This window comes from Cygnus olor, chromosome 5 (genome assembly GCF_009769625.2).
Source record: "Cygnus olor isolate bCygOlo1 chromosome 5, bCygOlo1.pri.v2, whole genome shotgun sequence".
In the NCBI taxonomy this organism is placed as follows: Eukaryota; Metazoa; Chordata; class Aves; order Anseriformes; family Anatidae; genus Cygnus; species Cygnus olor.
The window spans coordinates 29,764,599-29,786,294 of NC_049173.1; the positions used below are offsets into that span (position 1 = coordinate 29,764,599).

A 21,696-nucleotide genomic window follows, 5' to 3' on the forward strand; every position below is an offset into this window, starting at 1 on the left:
GCAAGTAGCATTTGTGACCTGGGCATCTAAAACTGTCTTTTTGAGTAACTAAAGCAACAATGGGACCAAAAGAAATGTTGCCTTTCTGTGTAAAACTTGTACTGAATGACGTAGGGGTTGAGTATTTGTCTTAAGCTATATGTATTTGTCTAAACGTAGGGCATAAGTAGGGCTTAGTACAGCTTGACAGAAGGAAGTAAGTCCTAACGGGCCTTTTGTTACATCCAGTTGTTATTACCATTCTTGAATGATGTCTAACACCGGAGAATCAAAGCACCTTGCAGCACCCCTATGCAAACTAGGCAGCCTACTTTTTTCCCTTATGTAGATGATATAATGTCACTGTTTCTAGAGACTTGTGTTGGACCAGTCAAAATCAGTGGGAAAGATGCAGTTCATTTTAAGTTCTGGAAAGCAGTCCTTACTGCTTCAGATTTAGCAGTTCCTGTTTATGCAAAACTCATGATCGAATGATTTGATTGGGGCTGGAAGAATGTGGCCCTTAATGACCAAGTAAATAAGCCTTCCCATCGTCTTCCCATATGATAGATCCATAACTGTCTGATGTAACAAAGGTCATGAGAGTCTCTATTTTATATAACAAAAAAATCACAAATCATTCCTGTCAGTGTGCAGAGCACTTCTAAAGAACAAATTTAATTCCCAGAGTGGTATCTGTGATGGACATGAAGTTGTACTAAGTACAGTAAGTAAAGTAAAGCAAGGTTAATCTAATCTTTTCCATAAAGCAGACATTTAAAATATCATATACTCAAACAGAGAAAGCAGGTAACAGGTCCCTATTCCATTTCTTTCATTCATTCATTCATTCCAACATTTCTTCCTGAATTTTGGAGACATTCTGAGCTGAAATGATAAGTAAACAAAAGCCTAGTATAACAGGGAAAAGAGAGAGTGGGTTCCAGTAGAAGAAGGATCTAGAGCGTTTTTTATAGTATCAATAAGGAGTATGTGCTGAAGGTAGCACTCCTTTTTTTCTTGCCATTAGTTCTTTTGTTTACAATAAAACTTTTAAAAAGAAAAATTGAAGCAGTATAGCATTCCTCAGCAGCAAGGAAAATGTCCCAGTTTGCAGCTGGCATACTGCAAGTTTCAGATGCTGTTGCATGTTTGTAAGGCATTGTTGCCTATCAACAGAAAAGAGCTTTAGAGCAAGAACCATTATTTTTGTTCCTTGGTTTTGTGTATATTGTAGTGGGGCACTAACGCATCTTGTGTGCCTTTCAGGCAAAAGCAATACTAACATTTAATTCATAATAATATTCAGGACATATGTCCCAGTTCATCCCTGTTTAATTTGTGATGTCACGTGACTGACAACAGAAGTTCTGCCTTTCTGCATTCTGTTCTTTTCCTCATTTCACTTGCTCTGTCCCTTTGTCTCCTCTCTTTCTTAGCCCACTCTATTCCACCTCATCTCTCAGACAGTCCTTTATTTACAAGTCTGCCCACCAGGGCAGGTCAAACTCCCTATTTCTTTTCCTACAAAACTCCAGAGTCTTAAGTCCAGCAGCTTCCATTTACACTCCTTTGCTCTCTGTATTGCTTATGCGGTTGAGGGGTGATATTCATTTTCATTGCAGAGCACCAGAATAAAAGGATGCTTTGGAGAAGAAATGCATCTTCATTAGCCTTAGGCCAAGAATATAAAATCCAAAATACATCAATGTCAGTGGAAAGGCTTCTGACTGTTTCTAAGGCTTTGGCAAGGCTGTGAGAGATCTTTAGGGAGGAAGGGGCATAGGAGTGGGTCTCAGATTTCTCTCCTCAAAGATTCTGGATTTTCAACAGGTCAGTTCTATTAAAGAGTTAAAAATACTGATTTTAACAGAATAAAAAGAGAAATTCAATAATACGTTTGCTGTATTTCCCACTACCACCACTGATAACATTGGCTTCTTTTTTCTTTCCAGTCCCAATGCCTCTTCTGAGATGATGCAGATAAGTACAAGCATATAGTGTCCAATACCCACACTGATACTACATGGTATCCTTGATTGTGTCTGAAAGTAAGCGCTAGGGATTTGGCTTGATTAGTGACTAGACCAGTTACTAGCAGCTAGGTTTATAAAAATTCTTAAGTTAAACAAAATGGAGTGTCTTTACAGTGGAGATTAGCTTTAAGTAGCGGAGTGAAGCAGGAGGAAAGAATCTACCTTTTCCACCCAGTGTGGCACATGAGCACTGATTGCATGCCATAGCAGCAGCTGTTCGTGGTTCAGTTTGCAGCTCTGTCCTCTGCAAATTTCAGTGAAAGAGCAGTTCCCACATCTAAATTAGGTTCCTTACTTGCCTGTGCCCCATTCATAGCCCACCAAAGACATCAGTGGAAGTTAGAACATCTTACTCAGTGGAGTATGGAGGATGTAAATGACTAGTGGAAGGTCACACTAGGAGTGTAAGCAGTCAAAAAAATTACCTTGGCATTTTTCCCCAGGTCAATAAAAGTTGGACTTCAAAAAAAGTGATGAAGAAAAGGTCAGACAGGTTGTTTCCTTGTTTATGAACTGATTCTAAGTCTTCATTTCTCGAGGCATAGTCAAACTTTCAGCACCAGTAATGCAGGCCACTGCTTCTGTCAGTTTTGCAGTGTCACAGGCACCATCAACACCAAAATCATCTTTCTTTGTTCCTGGAGCATTAGCAATGCAGCATATTCCCAGCAGATGGTCTAGCAGGCAAGGTGGTGGGAAGGATTTCTGTAGTGCCTTTATCCAGCAATGACCCTATGAGGCAAGCAATTAAAACCTTTGCTATATTCTCTGGAGCTAGGAGAGCTTGTTTGGAACCACATCAATGCCCCTTCCTAGATATCTGTAATGCTATAGGGATGACAGTTTCTTACTTAGAAATGTAGCATGAAATACTTGTGAGATGTTACGTGTGTCGAACCTCTAACTGCTAAGAAGAACATAAAGAAGATGATGATTGAGGAGAAAGAAACATTAGAGATCCTCTCCAAAGTGTCAGAGAAGGACTTTGAGAAGGTGTGCATGAACTTACAAGTTCCCTGATTTCCATGGGCTTCTCAAAAAAGTTGAAAGAGATGAAGAAGAAAGTGGAGGTTGAGGTTGGTGGCACTGTCTGCTTTCAGGACAGTTTAAATGTTCATTTCCATTCATACTTTTGTTTTTCTGTCCACGGTGACTAACTGTCCTTTGCATAAAAGTGCATAAAATGGCCTACAACGTCTGTCACAGCACCCAAGACTCTTAACAGAGATAAAAGACCTCAAAAAAAAGCCTACATCCAAAAAAGACAGCTGTGGAAGAAAGCAGTTCCACATCCCAGATAGGATACACATCTACATTTTTTGCAGCAGGACTTTTGAAGGTGGATTTTTAAAGGAGCATGAAAGAATTGTGCCAAATCTCAACAAGGTAAAAATGTCTTCAGAACTTCTCTGTTATCATGTCTGTAGGAAGATCTCTCACTACAGATTAAATTCATGTCAAATCAGGTTCTTGATGTTAATGTTGCATCCTGATAGTCTAGCCAAGGTCTTCAATCCAGTATTCCTTAGGATAAACAATGAATGAAATAATTAAATGTTAATGAAATAACCCAAATATGAATATTGCAGACAAGATCTTATTCACAGAAATGACTGTTGTATTACACATGTTCAAATGCCCTTGGCCAGAGTAACCTGCAACATACAGGATGCCTCTCAGATGATTGGGTATGCATTCAGCTATACTGGAGACTCGCTCTCTAACAGGCTGACTTGCCTGGGGCAAAGCTGCACTTGCTGACAATGGTTTGTTGATTTCCTACTAAAAAGGAGACCAAGGCTGGACTTTATTCACTGTGCTACCCCCTGCTGGCTTTAGGTGTCCTTTAAGCAGCACTGCGTGTCCTGCCTGCTGTGTCCACTGGACAAAAAGAGTGTGTTCAAAGGTGCAGGCATTCTGCTTATTATGGGGCAAAGCCTTTGTGTTCCCAGTATTCCCTGAGAAAAATATGAAGCAGATGGGTAAGAAATATATGCTGTGTGTTACCAACATGAATGAAAAATACCTGGGCGTCCACAATTTTCTTGAGGCTGGCAAGAAACTCTGTTATATTCAGAGCGATAGGTGATGTTTGTTATGGGATATGGGAGGTTCTGTGTACAAAGACAACATCTGCAGAAAAAAATGTGAATGTCAAAATTGGTGGGCCAAACTGTGACCTGCTTTCTTTTCTTAGACATCCTTGTAACAATCATGATTCACTGGTCTTTTTAGGCTCAAACAGAAATCTAACATTGTTCAAGTCATAGACCAACCTGCAATTACCAGAGCACCCATGTGAAAACACCTTTCATGAGATAGCAGATTTCAGTTTGAAGCCTGGTTATTACACATAATAAGCCCAATTCTCCGCTGACGTAAGTGTGGTAGGGGTGTGAGTCACTACTGAGTTTGGACCAGTTTTAGTGGAAAAAATGGGAATGATAAAGTGCACCTTGGCACTTGGTAAAAGTGATGCTGCCTACCTTCCTTACCTTTTACTGCAGTTGGACCATCTTTTAAAGATAAGCTTTGCCAGAAGTACCATTCTTTAAGTGTAATACTTATCTTTTTGAGTAGCAGGGCTTGGACACGGAGTATTTGGTAACATTTGCCTTGCGATATAAGCATAAGCCAAATAGCAATCCTGTGCTAGGTACTGCAGAACCCTTGACAGATCATGCAGAAAGATGGCAGTCCTCTTCCTGCTTGCCAGTTGGTTCCAGCTATGCCAAATGGTTCCAGGTATCTTATCTGCAGCTGCCTGAAGCCATTGACTTTACAATGACCTAGAGTCAGGAGAGGGGAAAAAAACAGAGCTGAGACAGAAGAACTGAACGGAAAAATAATGTGTCCGTTGGTATTCAGTTTTGTAAGACTACGTGAAATTTCTATTGAACATTAGTTAGATTAATTTCTGCTGAAGTTTAAGGAATTAATTGATCTTTTTGCTGCCATTTAAGAAAGAAATCAAACTGACTTCACTGAAGTCTCACTATTTAGTGTAGGAAATCTAAGGTCAGGAACTAGCCAAAACAAAATGAGTATTTGTCTTTTTGGTATTTTAACAGGTGAGCTCCTAACATTCCTAACAGAGCCAAAAAGGCTGAAAGAAGGGCTGACAACAGTATTTGAAATCTGCCTGCCAAACAAAATGCCAAGCTTCACCTGGAAGTAAAATGGGCAAGAGTTGAACCAAGATGATAAGTATGAGGGCATTCTACTGATGACAGATTGGTCCACAATTAGGTCCAGTGGCCCTAGAGCACTCAGTGTTGAGACTGAAGATCTAGTAGAGAAAGCTTCCCTCTTCATCAATCATAAGTAACACAAGGTAAGCATCTTTGGGCTGTGGGATAATCAAACACAAGATTAGCAAGGTTTGAGCTGCAAAATCCATACAGCTAAAGTGCAAAGCCCCAGAACTTGGGCTGAGAGAACTGGAAGCTGCAGTGTTATACAGCTGGTCTGTAGATGGGCAAGCAGAGAAGCATCAGGGCCTCTTTCACCCTGGAAGTAAAGTCCCAAGCCTGGAATCTCTCTTGTGTAGGAGTGTGGGCTGTATCCTGCAAAAGCAAAGCCACCTGTTCTGATTTATAAGGTATTTGCTGATACATGCCATTTCTTGTTGCCAATCCCCTCCCCTTTCCTAGTGGTTACAATTCAGTTCGTCAGCGAACCTGAGAAGCACCCAAGATGAAAAGGGAAAAACCTGCCTGGAGCACGTGCTGACTTCCAAAGATGTCACCCTAAAGGGGATGAAGTATGAATGGGTGATTGAGAGGTCTCTTAAGTACACCAAAAAGCATGAAGGGAAGAGAGCAGAGCTTATCATTAATGCTGCTGGACTGAGTGATTCAAGAGATTGCACAGGCATTGATTGCTGTGCAAGACAGTGACCCTAATGAGCGGTACATCAGTGGCAGTCTAACTGAAGATGGTAAGTGTGATTGGCTCAAGAGAGGAAGAGGAACAGTAGCCTTTGCACTGTTCTTCATTGCAGAGTAGTAGTGCTGCTTTGCTGTAACAGATAGGAAACTGACGTGAGATAACCCTGCTCTGCAGTCTGTTTAATGTGGAATGAGCCATTAGTGTGTGCTTTGTCTTGGTAGCATGAAGGTAATAATTAAGGATTTCCCTTTGCTGTACAAAGTGGTAGACGCATAAGGAGTAAATCTTCCTTTTAAGTCCTTGCACATGCCACCTAAACCAGCCTAGTAAAATATGATGTTTTTTATTTTAGCCAGGATTGTCATAATGAATTCTCATCCTGATTCTTTGAAGTGACCCATGGGATGTTTGACTGCAGTCTGCTGAAGACCAGCAGCACAACGTGAGGCTGTTGTTATAGTAAATATTTAATATCACATTTGTTTTGTGAATTAATTTTGCAGTAGCGTTATTGATGCTGTAAGCTTTTATCTATGAACTTTCTATAAGGACACGTGGCTGTTAAAAGAGAGGGTTGGCAAGCTTAGCTTCATGCTCTTGGCATAGACTGAAGGAGAATTTCAAAGTTCTTCGCAGTGTGTGGATTTCAGTGGCTGTTAGTATTTGAGATGATTTCGGTTAGCTGTGGACCAGCTTTGAGTATGCCCAGATACCTTCCATGAAAAATGCAGCGTTTTAAGACTATTTTAAAATAAACTGCTTGAAAGGCCAATAAAATGATATTAGTGTATCCTTCACAAGTTCAGAAACACCTGACTATTCAGTTGGCAGGATGGTATTAATGAAACCTCGGGGGCCAAAAGCAGCTCAGATGTGAAATCAGGCAGATTTTAGGCAGTTTGTTCATGTGGAAGATTGATCTGTCCTAGTGCCCACCCCTGACAGCTGTCGCTGTGAGGGTGGTGTCTTCCTAATAGCTAGGCATTTTCTGCATTAGATGATGCCCCACAAATGCTAGCTTGACTTGATGCACAGACTTGGGTGGAGGTCACACTATTAATAGCATTTTGGCCAAGCATGTCTCATTTTGTTTTCCCAAAACAGGCCAGAAGAAAGGAGCGGTTTCCCAGTGGCATCCCCAGCGCTGGGCTTTCCAGGTGTGCAGCCTCATGAGGAGTCTGGGTCCAAGGTTGAGTATGGCTGGTGATGGTGATGGGCAGCAAAACCCTGGCTTCTGGAAAACGGGTACCAGGCCTGGTATGTGAGTGCCCATCAGGATGACCTGAAGGGACAGGGTTGGGGCAGGGGCCTTCTCTGACCTCTCCTCTGGAGAAGAAACCACTTATGTGGTACAGGTAACATGGAAAGCTGTGTCTGAGCCACCTCTCTATGCAGTGGTTCCAGGCGCTCCTACCATCCTGTGCACAACGGAATTGCAGTCTGGTGTCTTAGTTACAGACTTATGCTTCCATGTGCAGAGTTCAGGTTCAGATACAAATATTCTGTAGGTAGTAGCAGAAAAGTTCATCTGGTTTGAAAGTTCCTCTGGATCAGCTAAGGGTCCAGAGCAGTGCCAAGAGGCTGTTTTCTGCTTTGGCTTTTGGGTTCCTAGAGCTGTATCCCACTAGTGGATACCCAGAAAGAAGGGTAAAAACTAATTAACAGGAGTCTTTCTTTACCCCCCTTTCTTCCCTTGATGTCCAATTCACAGCAGAGATAACAGCTTTCATCCTGAGGGCCTGTCCATTTTGTTATGAGGTCTCCCTTCTGTAAATACCTCCTTGGTGTTTTAAATGCTCAGTCCACAATCGTTCTGCTCACATGCTTCCACTGGCATTTCTTCCAGGTGCTTTTGCCACTGTGAAGGGTGTATGTGTGATACTCTTGCTCTAACTGAGGATCCTTCCAAACTCTGTGTCATCCTGAATGATGAGAAGGTGGAAGGAGTGTGGTTCAAGGATGGCAAGTAGGTAAAATACCTCTGGTGTTGTCAGTATAAAGAAAAGCTGCAAAACCCTAATGGGAAGTTCTCCGGTATAGCTACTGTGGGATTTGGCTTGATTTTGGTAAGGGGCCTTTAACTAAGGACAAACAGATGGACAGAGCAGACAAGAACTGATCTGGCCCTTCCCAGTCTTCTACAGCCTTGCTCTTAGTAAGTTTTGGCTTTGGATCTTGGCTTTTTTTTTTTCCCTTCCCAGTTTCCTGTACAGATGCTTTCATGTTTGTTAACCCATTTTCTCAGCCTGTATACTTGCATTCATTCCCACAAGGCTGGTTTCTCACCACCCACCCTTCTCCCTCACCGAGTCTCAGATTTTCAGTGTAATCAGTAAGCATATCCTTTGCATGCTAATGCTCACCCTTCGTTGCATGCCATGTGTGGCTTTTAGAGGCAGATTTGCAGATCCCCCTGCCCACATAACACTGAATTCATTCTGTCCATACATCACAGAGCATTTTGCTAGAGAAGGAGTTAGAAATCCTGACCCCTTAGTTGTGTTAGAGGAGGAAACTCTGATCAGAGGATTCAGGGACAGGGTCAGAGATGGTGTTTGTTGCAATGCGGGTTGTTTTGTGCCTCAATATGCTTGTCAGATTATGGCCGTGAGAGGGATCTAGATAGTGTAGCAGGGAGCCATCTGCAAACTCATCATTGACAGGCTGGGAGAGAAGCAAGAAGGGAGGTACACATTCAGCCAAGGGACAGAGGAACAGTTGCCATTGCAGGTAGTCACCCCCTCTCCTTACTGCTGTTCACAAGGCATACAACAGTGCTTGCAGAACTGATGTTTCACCAGGTACTCTAACCTGGGCCTGTACCATTTGACAGGCTTATCTGTCTGCATGAGCAAAACAGCTTCTTTCTGCTTCTTTGTTAGCTGAGAGGAGAAAATTGAACAGTCGTTGATTATAAGTGACTAAGCATAGGTTTCTGTATTTATAAATCCGTGATCGAGAATGTTGGCCTCAACGCTTGCTTCAAGCGTTGTTGTCATGAGCAACAAGAAAAACACCTTTTCTGAAATTACATATAAATATGTGTATTACTCAGCTCTTGGCAGCCAGATGGCGCCAGATGGACTTTCAGACTCGTCTGCAGCATGGAAATGAGCCTCTCTGCTGAATCAAGGCGAGGTGGATAGATACCACTGCCCAGGCAGCAGGACAAATGTAGCAGTAAGGATGCTTTGTCTGCAGCACCAAATATAGATTTATCGAACCTGTGTGCAGTAAAAGCTCATCCACAGCAAAGCTTTGGTTATAAGGAGGGCTGACTTCCTGCTTTCAGAACTATTCTAGTCTGCATTTTTATGACTATTTCAGCAGAAGATTGTCCTTTGTAAACCATATGCATAAGACAGTTGAAAGAAAAAACACCGGAAATATTTAGGAACTTGGTTATTTTCCTTTACTGCATGCATTACATCCTTGTCATTTTCCAATATTGCTCTAGCAATTGACAGAGTATTTTGTTTACAAGCTGTAAACTTGGATTCCATGATCTTTGTCATGATCATAGCTATCTAAATGTAGCCTTAGGGAAGACTAGCACAAAGGGCTTCTTCTTTTACCTTCAAAACTTAGAAACTGCCTGGAATCAAATCTCCGGGCCCTAAGGAAGTGGGGAACTTTGGGGGCTTGATGTTTCCCAGAGCTTCCTCTTTCTCTGCTGAGCTGAACAACTAAAGGAGATGAGCCAGCTCCCTGAACAACAAACAGAACGAAATTACTTAAATCAAAACACACTGAAAATTCTGCACATCCCTGAAGACTTTGATGAAATACAGGATTCTTACATTAAAAACATTAAGGAATGTATGAGGGGCCAAGCTCTGGACCATCTTTGTTGGGTACTTGCAGACACAGGAAAAATGTCAAACTGTATTTGCAGCTGCAGTTTTCAGTTGTCTTCTGTTCTTTCCAGATTCTCCTGTTATTGAAGAACCTGTCCTCAAGCTTTTTGCTGCACACTACGAAGACTGAGCATACTGCAAGCATCAAGGTGCCTTTCAAGGCAAAGTCTTGCCTTGTGCAGTCACATGGTTCAGAGATGGTGTTGAGCTGACAGAGAAAGAGGTGATGGAGAAAACTAGTGACTGGGTTACAACCAAAAAGTGTTCAAGAGAAGACAGTAGAGCCTTTGTGCTGAATCTGAAAAAATGTCTGTGGCTCGGCTTCTGTCAGTCTTTACCTCAGAATGGTTGGTAGATCCCAAATCTGTTTATAGCAGGCCAGTCACTGGTAGATATGTTGTCTGAATTCAGATTTCCTTTAAAAAAAAAAAAAAACTTGCAGTGGGGCAGACTGAGTTACCAAATCAGGTCGCTTTTGCTGGAATCAATAGAACTACCCTGATTTACACCATGAAAGGATACGACCCTCTAAATAATAGCTCTCCACGTCACTCTGTTCAGTGCTCACACTGCAGACAAACCAAAACCCTCACAGGGGACAGTAAAGTTCCTGGAATACACAGGGAAAATGCACTATATTGAGATGAAAAGCACCCAAAGGCAATGGCGGAAAGCAGGTGACTCACTTCACCATCAAGAAGAAGATGGGCTGGGGAAAAAAATCTCGAATCAAAGTAAGGGTGGTGGAAAGTAAATTCACCACATTTTCTATGGGTAAGGTGGAGAAAGAAAAAGCCTACCAATTCAGAATATGTGGAGTGAACTCTGAGGGCCTCCCTGAGCCCCTTGAAACAGAAGTTTTTGCTGGACCAGCCTATTGGTAAGCATTTGATCATCTCAGGACAGCTGTTTTAAGGTGGTTTCACTGTCCTCTTTCCCATCATTTTTGTCCTCTTCCTTCTTGCCAGTCTCCAAAAGAACGCTGTCCTTGTGCCTCAGGGGACGTTCCAAGGTCAGGAGCTTAGAAGCTGTTTCGTGTCTGGGCTAATAGCCAGGATCAAGCAAATAGCCAGGTCTTTTGACTACAAGTGTTTGTGGACTTAGAAACCCCTCAACATGGACTGGCCACGAGAGAGGACTGACTAACACTCTGTTCTAGTGTCAGTTACATAAGCTTAGTAGAATACAGCAGAAATGAAAAGTGGCTTTCTCTGGAAAATATTGTGGGAGAGGAGAGAAGATAATTTAAAAGGGAATGCTTAAAAACATTTTGTTTTGCAGCCAAGAAAGAAAATATGTCAGCCAAAACCGAACTTGGTTAGGCAACACTGTTGAGCTGTGTTCTAGGAGTTATAGTTTGGGTACCTCTTGTGCCCATTTTTCTTCACAGACTGGGATCCTTGCAGAAGCTGTACCTCCCAAGATTTGCAGCCCCCTTTTCCCAGGATCAGAGTGTATCACAGAAGCCAGAGTAGAAACAATGAGTCTGGCCTATTGAAGCATTTCAGAAAGACAGAAAACTTCCAAATTAAAGTAATATATATCAGTTCTCACCTAAAACCTTGCATTTTTTCATTTTTACTCAAACCACCTATGGATTAGGGAAGGCATTTCTGGACTGCTCTGCAGCACATTGCAGAAAGAGCTCATTTTTTGAATAAGTGCAAGCATTGAAATGTTTCAACCATTTCAAATGATAAAGGGAAGTGGATGGCAAAGTAAGAGGCTTTAGAAAAAGGTTGTGGCCATTAATAAACCTAAACATGCAAGTTAGCCTCCTTCACTTCTTACTGTACGTATGTGTACATAGACGCACACAATTTGGAGTCCACAAATTCCGTCTGTGCTGCACTAAACTGATTTTTCTCTGTATAGAGCCTTCAAGATAGATGTCTCAGCTTCAAGTTGTAGATGTCAGGAAAGAAACCGTCACCATCGCCTGGAGCTCCCCAGCGCAGGATGGAGGCTTTCCAGTGGAAGTCAACATCATAGAAAGAAGGAAGAAAGGCAGCAATCTTTGGGTCCCAGTCACCGAAGAGCCAGTCCAAGGTCAGACCAAGATTATTATGTTTTATGTAGCCAGAGGAAAAGCTAGAGATTAATCAACCAAATGTCATCATGGCATCTAGCAAGATGTATATTTTGACATACACTGTTCAAAGTGAGATCTGCTTTTCAATTCTCAAATAGAAACAGCTGGATACCCACAAGCAGCAATGAGATGGCAAAACACTCAGCACCTCTGAAAGCCACACCTGTGGATTTGGGTGCCTAATTTCAAGCATCTATGTTTTACATTTTTCCCTACCCAAATTTGGCTGTTTTTCCCTGACTTAGACCAGAACTGAATTAAACAAATGACTGATTTTGTTGTATCCATCAGATAGCAACCATATGATCAATGCTTAGCACAGCTTGCATAACACATGGGAATGTTCCTGTCAGCAGCAGCATCTGACTAACGAGACTTATGCTTTTCCTTTTCTGCTAATATTTTGGTACTTTCTTGGATTCTTTCCTCTGTCTCATTCAAAATGTTGGACTTTCATATTAATTAAGTTATGATCAATCACACTACCCAAAAATATCCCCCTTAAAGTAACAGCATTACTCATGGTAAATAATGGAAACACTTTATGATAGATTATTCAGTTTCAGAGGCGCTTTTCTCTCTTTTTTTTTTTTGTTGTTGAATGGAGGTTTAACCTTGCTTAAAGGCTGGACTATGAAAGGCTTGGCCACTCTGAGTTTGTTACTTCATGGGAAGTCCCACTAAAGTCAGTGGGACGAGATATGAAGATATTTTTCCCCAGCGTGTATGATTATACCAGGCGCTATGGACCATAATGTAGTAGAAAGCATTATAATGATAAATTATGTATTTCTCTCTCCATAATATATTCTTAGAAATTCTATCTCCTTCTTCTGGACCTTAGCGAGAGATGTAAAAATGGACCCCTGGAGATCTGAAGGCTAGATTTAATTAAGATGCTCCCTTGACCCCTAAGTTCATGTTGTTCTCCAGCAGTCTGTGAGCTGAAATTTCCTCTTGTTTTTTTCTCAGTCCAAAAGCAATTAGAAAAAATAAATGACCACTCAGGAACACTTTCATGGGTGATTAGAAAGTTGTCTAATTGCAACATTTGTCTCTCCAGGTACCATATTCAAAACGGGTGGTTTCCTGAAGGTTATAGGATGAATTCCATGTGATAGATATCAACCATGCGGGCCCTGGACTTCCCAGCACACCCTCAACCTGTTGTTGCAAAGAATCCCATCAGTATGTTTCTTTCAGCATTTATCATCTGGTTCCTAAACATGTATGTTATAACTAGACCTATGCATTTATGACTGAAGTCTGAGGGAATGTGGCAAACTTCAGCCTGTATTGATGTAACGAATTGCATTGTGTCTTGCAGAATTTATGAAAGTTGCCTAAATTGCGTCTTTTTTTTTCCTTCTCCCTTAAGACTGTATTTTTAGTAGGAGAGAATCTGTGCTTAATTCTGGACTGACTGAAATCACAAACAAATTCTAAAGGATTGCCGTAGCCTCAGAAACTGGACAAATTCTATTTTTTTTACCCGTTACAGAGAATTCCTTACTTTGTATGACCATAGAACTAAAGCATTTGAAAAACAAAAGACTAACAGAAGCCATCAATAAACTGCTTAAACTATTGATGGAATCTTTTAATCAATATAGGAGTGGACCTCAGTAGATGCACATAATTTAGAGGAAAAGAAAAGCCGAGCATAGAAGATAACTAAGAAAATAGAGAATTCTATTTAGTAGATGGGAGCCTTGAGGTTAAATAGTTACCCAGATGGGAAAGCATTCAGATTTCTTTACATCAGAAGATAACACAAAACCAATTTAATGCCTGAAGCCATGATTCTTCTCCTATTTGAAGGCTTGCATTAGACTCGCATAGGCTTCCACATTAAGCCCAGGAGAGTATGTATTATCCATATGCACCATATTCCTCATGACCCTTTATGCTCATGTGAATATATTCTGTAAAAGCCACTAGCATCAAGTTTGGCACAGCATGCTGCACTAGTTGACTTTTTTTTTTTTTGTGGATTAGTTTTGGGTTTGGTGGTTTTTTGGTTTGGTTTGGTGGTGTGTTTTTTTAGTGTTGCAGTTGTTGTTTTGTTTTTTGCATTTTGCCTGAGACTTTCAGAGCGGAACGTGTATTTGGATACTCAAGCCCCTATTCATTTGCTTCAAAACATATTTTTTAATATCCTATCTTTTGCTCTTCTTATGTATTACAGAGACCTAACTAGACTGCTGCAAGGTAGACTAAAGGTCAAAAAAACCAATACCTATTTTCAAGAATGACTATTAACTGGGGTACTGTACTCCTTGGCACGTAAACTTGAAGAACATTAACAGTATCTTGCAAGCCAGTAAGCAAATTGACTTGCCTGAGCAATTCAGATAGCACCTAACCACTTGACATAGGACTGTAAGAGGAGATTTATTAAATAAGAACAGAGACAAAGCAGTCAAAACAATAAAAAGACAGGTTTTAGGAAATACAGTACAGATCTCATCAATCAGCTAGGAAGAGACAGAAGCAATGCATAGATCTTTAATGCATAGATACCTTTCCCAAATATATGTGGAGAATGAGTGGTGGTCAGTGCTCATAAAAGGTGTCCTTTCCAGGTTGAATTCAGATGGTCCCATGTCAAACATTGTGAGGACTTCTAAATGGCCAGCCTTGGAACAGGGCTGTATGTATGTGCATTCATTTTAGAAACTGCATAATCTTGTTGGACAGAATTTGCTCCGTGTTTACTAAAGCTGCTTTCACTCTAGGTTTGACGTCCTGAAATAGGAGCAGCTCTGTGTTCACATACAGAAGCGTAGGCCTGCAGGTACAGTGATCCGTCACAGCTCTCCTGCTGTCACGGAGCCTCTAGAACTCATGAATGCCCTCCACATGGTGAATTTGTCCAGCTCCAGCATTTTGTTAGCCTGGCAGGAGCCAAACCAGGGAGCTGTGCCATCAAGATATGTACTAGAGGTTGTGAGCTGAGGACCAAGGGATGGACAAAATACACCAGAATGCTTATCTCTACTACTATTTAACACTGTGGGAGGCTTGCAGCATAGACAAATCCTTGTTCTGAATCCAAGTCATGGAAGAAGCAATGGAGTTACTTCTACAAAGAAGGAATTCTAGCAATGCCACCTCTAGGTATGACCTGCAGTATCTGTCCAGCTGGAATTCCCATCTCTCACTTGTTACTTTCTTATGTTTTCTAACTATACATCATTTTTGTAAAGGGTTATCAAATTCATCTTGCACAAAGGAACATTGTGCAAGAAGGTCTGCTTCTTTTTGCTGTGTTTTCAGGATGCTGCGAGGAAGCAGAGGCCAGCACAAGCTGTGCAGTCAGTCAAATTAAAAGCATTCTGTGATCCTGGCTAGCACTGAGCTGTCCCATGAATGGGTATGTCAGGTATAATGGCAGTTGTTTCTTCCACCACTGACCTCTCACACTGAGCATGTGATTACAATTGATTGTCCAATTTGTGTCATGGATACTGTAGTCTGAGTATGGGTTAGGTGGGTAAGTATGACAGCAAATAAGCTGTCATGTTTGAAATGCCAGTTAGTTTTAAATACAGTGGTACTGAGACAAGATTATAGTTCTTTCAGGTGACGGGTTTGAATGGGACGAGCAGTCAGGTGCTAGCGTGCTAAAGATAAAATAGTATTATCAGAGGTTATACTTCAGAGACACTAATTATGTCTTGAGAATGAAAATTTTATAACATTTCCTGAAATCCCTAGCCAGCTTACTATTCAAGGTAGCAAATTATTTAAATCCTTATTGTTTAGGACTTAGGAGTTCTTGATTATTAATTATGAAAATCAGACTTATTATGCCTATGATATTCTCAAGTGACAAAGCATGATGCTGACTGCTCTAAGCAGCAGTAATGCCAGCAAGAAAAGGTGTATGATTCGTAAGTCATGTTGTATAACACTGATTTCTGCAGAGTAGAAGGATGTTCACGCTTGACTAAGGAAATCTCAGGAGACAACATCTGGGTGACCAAAAAATGCTTGTTTCTCCTCTCAGTCTCCACTTTGGAACTATATAAACAGTCTGTGAAGCATGGCTTTGTACCACATCTCCAAAGAGAGAAGCACCAAAAAATCTCAGAGGCACTACAGGCTCCAAACAAACTTCTCTGGTGCAGAATGGCAACATGCAGTACTGTACCAAAGAGTATGACAAGTCCTATTGGAAACAGATGTACAAAATTGTTTGTGACAGGAGGTGGACAATAAAATAATCTAATGAGGCATTAAAGCTGCCTCTTCTTTTGTTTGTTCTCATTCATTTTTTACATGAACTATTTTTAAATGTTCTAGCTTCCTCACCTAAAATTGGTGTGAATAGGTGCTCATTACTAAGATGTTGTTTGCTGAGGCATTAATGTTTCTCTTCTTGTGGTACAGGTATTAAGAAAATAGCTGGCATCATTGCTCTTAGCCCACTGCAACCCTTACACTAACTGCCTTCTGCTGAAACAGTTTGAAGGTTTCTTCTTCCAGTCTCAGTCATTCACTTGTTCGGGCTTGACTCAACAAACTGAAGAACAGCTTCACTCTTCTGTGCAGTCTTTCACTTTTTTAATCTTTTAATATCTCTTTCTGTCTTGTGTTTTGCTTCTGTCCCCTCGTAGGTTTGATCTGACTGTGAGGTTGGAGAGCCACAGGGTGGTTTGTTCTGGGAGGGCAGGGTGCATTCATACATCTTTGCCTGTAAGATTCTGTGTTATGTCCTGTCACAAGAGAAATCCTGCACTTAGAGTTTTCTTTGGCATCCAGTGAAATACAGCTGCAGGGTTATGGAGGCTGCAGTTATCTTTTGGCCTTTGTCATATGAGCTGTCGCTTTGATTTAAAAGAGGATGACTGTTGGAGAAAACTCATAACAGTGCTTTAGGTTCATCAAGTCCCGCGTAACTGCTTGCTATTTTTCTGGCAAGCTCTTTTTTATAAACCTCTCTGATGGTGGTTAGGGTAGAGGGACTTCTGTGCACACAAGTTTGTCAGCTGCATCATGCAGCCCTCTGCAGCTGGACTGACAGTGTTCAGCAAACCATAAAGCATGGAGGAAACTCTCTGGTTTATCAGCAGAAGCAGAAGTTTTCAAGCATGCAACTACAGTTTGCACAAACTGAAATTAAATCGTTCTTGATTAAACCTTGAGTGACCTAGGGGGAGCAATTAGGTTGTAAAGGCAGAGCTTGAGGTCCTTATGCTGTCCTTTCTGAGGTATGATTTCTTTTCACATGGATGTTGAGCTCATATCTGGAGAGGTTAAGGACAATGTCTTTGCTGTCCTATTTTTAAGCCTAGATGTCAGTGCAAGCTGTGGCTTTGTGGTACCTTGCAGAATCAGCACCAGTGTAAGAATGGATCTCGGTTTAAATTGTACAAATTTATCATCAGCTATTGTCCCTCAGCTTTCAAGGCAAGCAAACGGATTAACTGTAGCATGAGGTCTATGTGGCATCTCCCAAGTCAAGCCAGCTGTCTGCCTTGTTCCCAAGCCCAACCTTTGCACTAGCTCAAAGTCAGAGCCAGTTAGCTGACGCAAACATGGGAGCAGCACAGTTCAGACCCAAGCGATAAGGAAGGTACTGGGCTTTCCTCACTGTGACCAATGTGGAGGGAAAGGATGAAGTAGTATTGCTCCAGACATCCCTAAATGCTACCTTGTTTCTCATCCCGTGTTTGATTGGGCACATACCCATAATAGCACTAACACAGCAGTGTCTGTCCCCTTAGCGGTCTGGTGAGATTATTTCCATTGCAAGTGGGTGCAGCCAAGTGTAGGCAGACTAGTTTGCTCCTTAGAGAGACTTCCATTACTGTAACAATCTGCTGGGGGTTAGGGACCTTTGCACTGTGTTTTGTACGTCTCTTCACAAAAGAGTGCTTTTTAAAATTAACAACCTTATTTTTTCATCAGAAGGGAATTACACAGGGCAAACTGCTACTCGGGTTCCTCAAGCTAAAAGAAATTAAGGAAGAAAGTATTTTAACTACACACACAGAGACTTTGGAAGGGAGGAGCTGAAGTGAATTTTTCTTTTCCCAGAAAAGGACACAGGGAGGGTCCCAAACAGAAGAAACCAATACTTAAACATACAGACTAATTTTTAGTTTCCCTCTGATCTACCACAGCTGGCTGAGAAAATCCCAGAAACTGTGACCCTGAAACAGAATTGCCACCCAGATGAAGATGAGGAAGACAACTAACAGACTCATGGTATGCTGAAACATGTCAGTACTGCCACATGGTTCACAGCTGCAGAAAAGGTCTACAGCAACAAGCACTGTCTGACCCTTGAGCTTCAACGGAGTTGTGATACATCTGCAAAGACAAAGGTAAGCATAAACATTCATGACAGTGCTGGAGGAAGAAGGGTGCTTTTGTATACACAACTGTGGACTAAGCTCAGGATTCCTCTTTGGCTTTGGGCATACCACTAACAGGTTCTGCACCTCAGCTCCCCACCTGGGCAGTGGGCTTAAGATTACCTTCCCTTCTATTCCATCCACTTGATAGCAGTATTCTCAAGACCAGGCTGCCTTTTACTATGTGCATGTGTCGCACATTACGTAGTGGTTCCTACAGATGTTGATTAAATTAAAATTCAAGACAATAGGGCCTGTCCATGTACAGGGACGGTGGTGATGTCATGTCTTGACATAACAGAATACTGGCTTTACAAGTCATTTGTCTTGGAGTATATTTCCTGTCTGACCGGGATTTGTTTCCTAAATGAAAAGGATTCGTTAAAAAAAAAATCTGTCATGGGTAGGAGATTGCATGACAGTCTTTCCAGGCCAGAGCTATAGAAGTCCCTAGAAGTATGTTAGATGTGCTTTTAACACACTCACTAGTCACCGTCAGGTAAATGCCTTTTCCTTTGTTCAGTTGTTACCTGCTCAGGCCTAATCAGTAATAAGGATGTCTCATTAGCAGTAGTCCCAAATAAAACTGAACACACCCCAGTTCATCAAATCAAAATGGTAAGTGATTTTTCTGCCCGGTTTGGGGAAAAGCAGTATGCAGGTACTTGGAGTAGTGAGATCCAAGCCCAGTTTTTCCATCTGGCCTGTTACTATTTTGTTTATTAAAACACGGATATAAATCAAGCAAACTATATATTAACATGTGTCACCAGACTATACATATGTTTCTTCAGAAGCCTGTCCACATGCTTCTACAAATCTTTTAATCCCATTAAAAGCAATGGGCAATACATTCCAGTAACAGTGATACACTAAAATGAGTAATTGAGTGTCAGCTTATTTTTATTTAATGATCAGCCTTTCTTGATCCATGTAACTAGACCATATGTACATTGCTTCAGTTACATGAGCAGCTGAGGAAAAACATCTCCACTTTGGTGGCTGTAGTTGTTTTCTTCAGTGGAATTGCTGTAGGCCTGGATCTTACTCCAGGTCTGGAAATAGCTTCAGTAGCTTCTGAGTGCGTATAAAAGAGTAGTAAATAGGAGAAAGCTAGATTGGTTGTGCCTTGTGGTACATTTCCTTGGTAATAGCCTGCCTGTCTTCAGGTGGGATAGCAGGACACAAGCAGATGTGAAGTGATTTCTTATTCATCATTATAAATGGTGAGTCACTGGGTTTATCTGCACAAGCCTGAGAGATGGTAGAAAAAGTCTGAAGGAGAAGGAAGGAGATAGAGCTGTTGGCTGAGAATGAGGTATCATAGGAGAATTTTGCCTTACAGTGTTATATTTAGGATGCAGGGGATTTACCTGATGGGACCCCACGCCAATGCAAAAGAAGATGATGGAGACTTCATAAAATATGTTTAGATAGAGGCTGAAAATGGAAGATTAACAGTGGACACTGGAAATTAAATTGCCCATGCAGATCCCCATGATTCCCCCAGAGCATCGTGTAGACTATTAATGCCTCAGAGGAACGCCAGCAGAGCAATATCCCTTCCTTTCCAAGATCACCTGGTTTGGTTTATAATTGGGTGTAATTTAATCATGCATTTCTAAAGCACCTTGGGAGTCAAATATCCCAAAGCACTTTACAATTTAATGACATTAACAAGAGAAAGCATCAATATATCCCCATGGAGCAAAAACCTGACACCTTATTTACAGACTGAGAAACAAAGAAATTAATTGCTTGCCTTACAGTTGCACAGCAGGTTAATGGGAGAATGAGGTTTCTGATTCCTTCCTTTCTTGCTTTTCAGTTTGTATTTGTTTACATGGGTAATAGGTACACTGGTCAGATGCTGAGGGTAATGCAGCGTATTGCTCATTCCTCTTCCTCCCTGAGTTTTCCCTCATGGGGAAAGAAGGCCCAGGGCGTGAACTCTCATACCCAAGCTCTTTGGATTTGTACTTAGGCAGGGGAAGATGCCATCCTGATGGTGCTGTGTCTATGTGTCTGTATGTTTGTGTGTCCAACCGATAGTGCAGTGCAAAGCAGCCCAAGGTGTCTCTGTGTCCTTGGCAGAACATTTTGACTTCAAGATGGAGGAGTGTCCTAGGAAGGGACTGACTGGCATTGTGCTCCTCACTGACCAACCACACCATGAGTCAGGGCAGAGTCTGCACCATGAACTGTGCTTTCATCAACAAACCCCATCCAGGAGTGACCTGTACAAGGGCAAGATTAGCATCACATGTAAGTAAGTCCGAGTTGTGATTCAGCTCAAGTGGCATCTGCCTACTAAGGATCCCGACAACCTGCAGCTGTAAGTTGACCATCTCTGGTAAGTCAGTTCTGAAGCTGCTGTGCTTCACTGGGCATGATTTCCGTCAGATTGGGTAACCAGCAGTAGATTTATGTCTTTGAGTATAGTTTATACTCTGCAGTTTTCCAAGGCAAGTTGTCTTACTGAGATTGGCAGTGTGGATCACACTTCTCTGGTCAGTTCGACTCTTGTGCCTGCCCACGGAGGAAGCAATAGCCCCGTAGGTACTGCAGCTGATGCTGCAAGTGCTACAGTGTTTCTAAGAACTTATCTTCATATCCGAAAAACAGCCTAACTGATGTTGACTTCCTCTGAAGGTTTGCCTTCAGTTGCCTGAAGCAGTATTGGGTCCCTTAAAATGGCATATTTTGGCTAACAAGTCTCATTAATTCCTTAGATGTCTCAAAAGCAAATATGGCTATTTCTCAGTATGTAACCAGGCCTGCCCTGCACCTGTGGCAATACTTAACACCTCCAGACAGTCAACTGATGTATTCTGACAGTAGCTTTGTGCATTTTTTTTTACATATACCACAGAGACTGCACTGGTTAGATCTGTTCTCTTCCTTTGTGAAATAGCAGGATTTTGCCAACATTGTATAAAAGCTAGTAAACGTTTCCAAGAGACAATTAATGAATTAATTAAAAACAGACATTTATGTCCCCCTCTCCCTTCCCTGCTTTTTTCTATGTCAGAAGTTCCCACCTAGTGAAGCTTTAAATCAGGTTGTAACACAGCAACCTGGTTCCAGCTGGCTCAAATTGGTCCTGTGCAACTGAACACTTCCAGGTGCATAGGGTGAGGGTTTGCTAACAGTAATGCACAATCCACACACGGTTTCCCCATGTCATGGTGCCCAAACTTTCAGCTTGCAGACTGGTCTTACAGTATGTACAGCAGTGCCTCGAAACTGCTATGTCCTGTGAGTTTCAGCAGCCCCTGGTGAGCTCACTCTACTTATGATTAACCAGGGAGCCTTCAAGGTTAAACATGGAGAGCAAGAATTCTCCATCCTTTTGTCAGACATGAAACTGTTTTCCCCATTTTCCCTTTCTAGAGAAAAGGCCCTGGTCCCACAGTACCTGTTGTTGTTCTTTTAAAAGGAACGAGACACTGTCAGGCACAGCTTGAAATGAAACT

General features: G+C 41.7%; 1 protein-coding gene across 1 annotated transcript; it reads left to right on the forward strand.

Annotated features, from left to right (window-relative positions):
- Nucleotides 1–22: 22 nt before the first annotated feature.
- IGSF22 (immunoglobulin superfamily member 22) lies at nt 23–19,311 on the forward strand. Its single transcript, XM_040557955.1, is given in 30 exon segments — nt 23–944; nt 946–981; nt 1,419–1,560; nt 1,954–1,998; nt 2,001–2,030; nt 2,896–3,020; nt 3,022–3,051; nt 3,053–3,091; nt 3,953–3,980; nt 3,983–4,069; nt 5,087–5,339; nt 5,566–5,569; nt 5,669–5,887; nt 5,889–5,955; nt 6,942–7,095; nt 7,753–7,876; nt 8,505–8,680; nt 9,771–9,919; nt 9,922–10,064; nt 10,066–10,114; nt 10,339–10,385; nt 10,387–10,643; nt 10,763–10,775; nt 11,653–11,838; nt 12,958–13,083; nt 14,613–14,808; nt 14,915–14,975; nt 16,478–16,556; nt 18,065–18,190; nt 19,183–19,311. Coding segments are annotated over 30 exon segments (3,192 nt in total). The 5' UTR covers nt 23–872.
- Nucleotides 19,312–21,696: the final 2,385 nt, after the last annotated feature.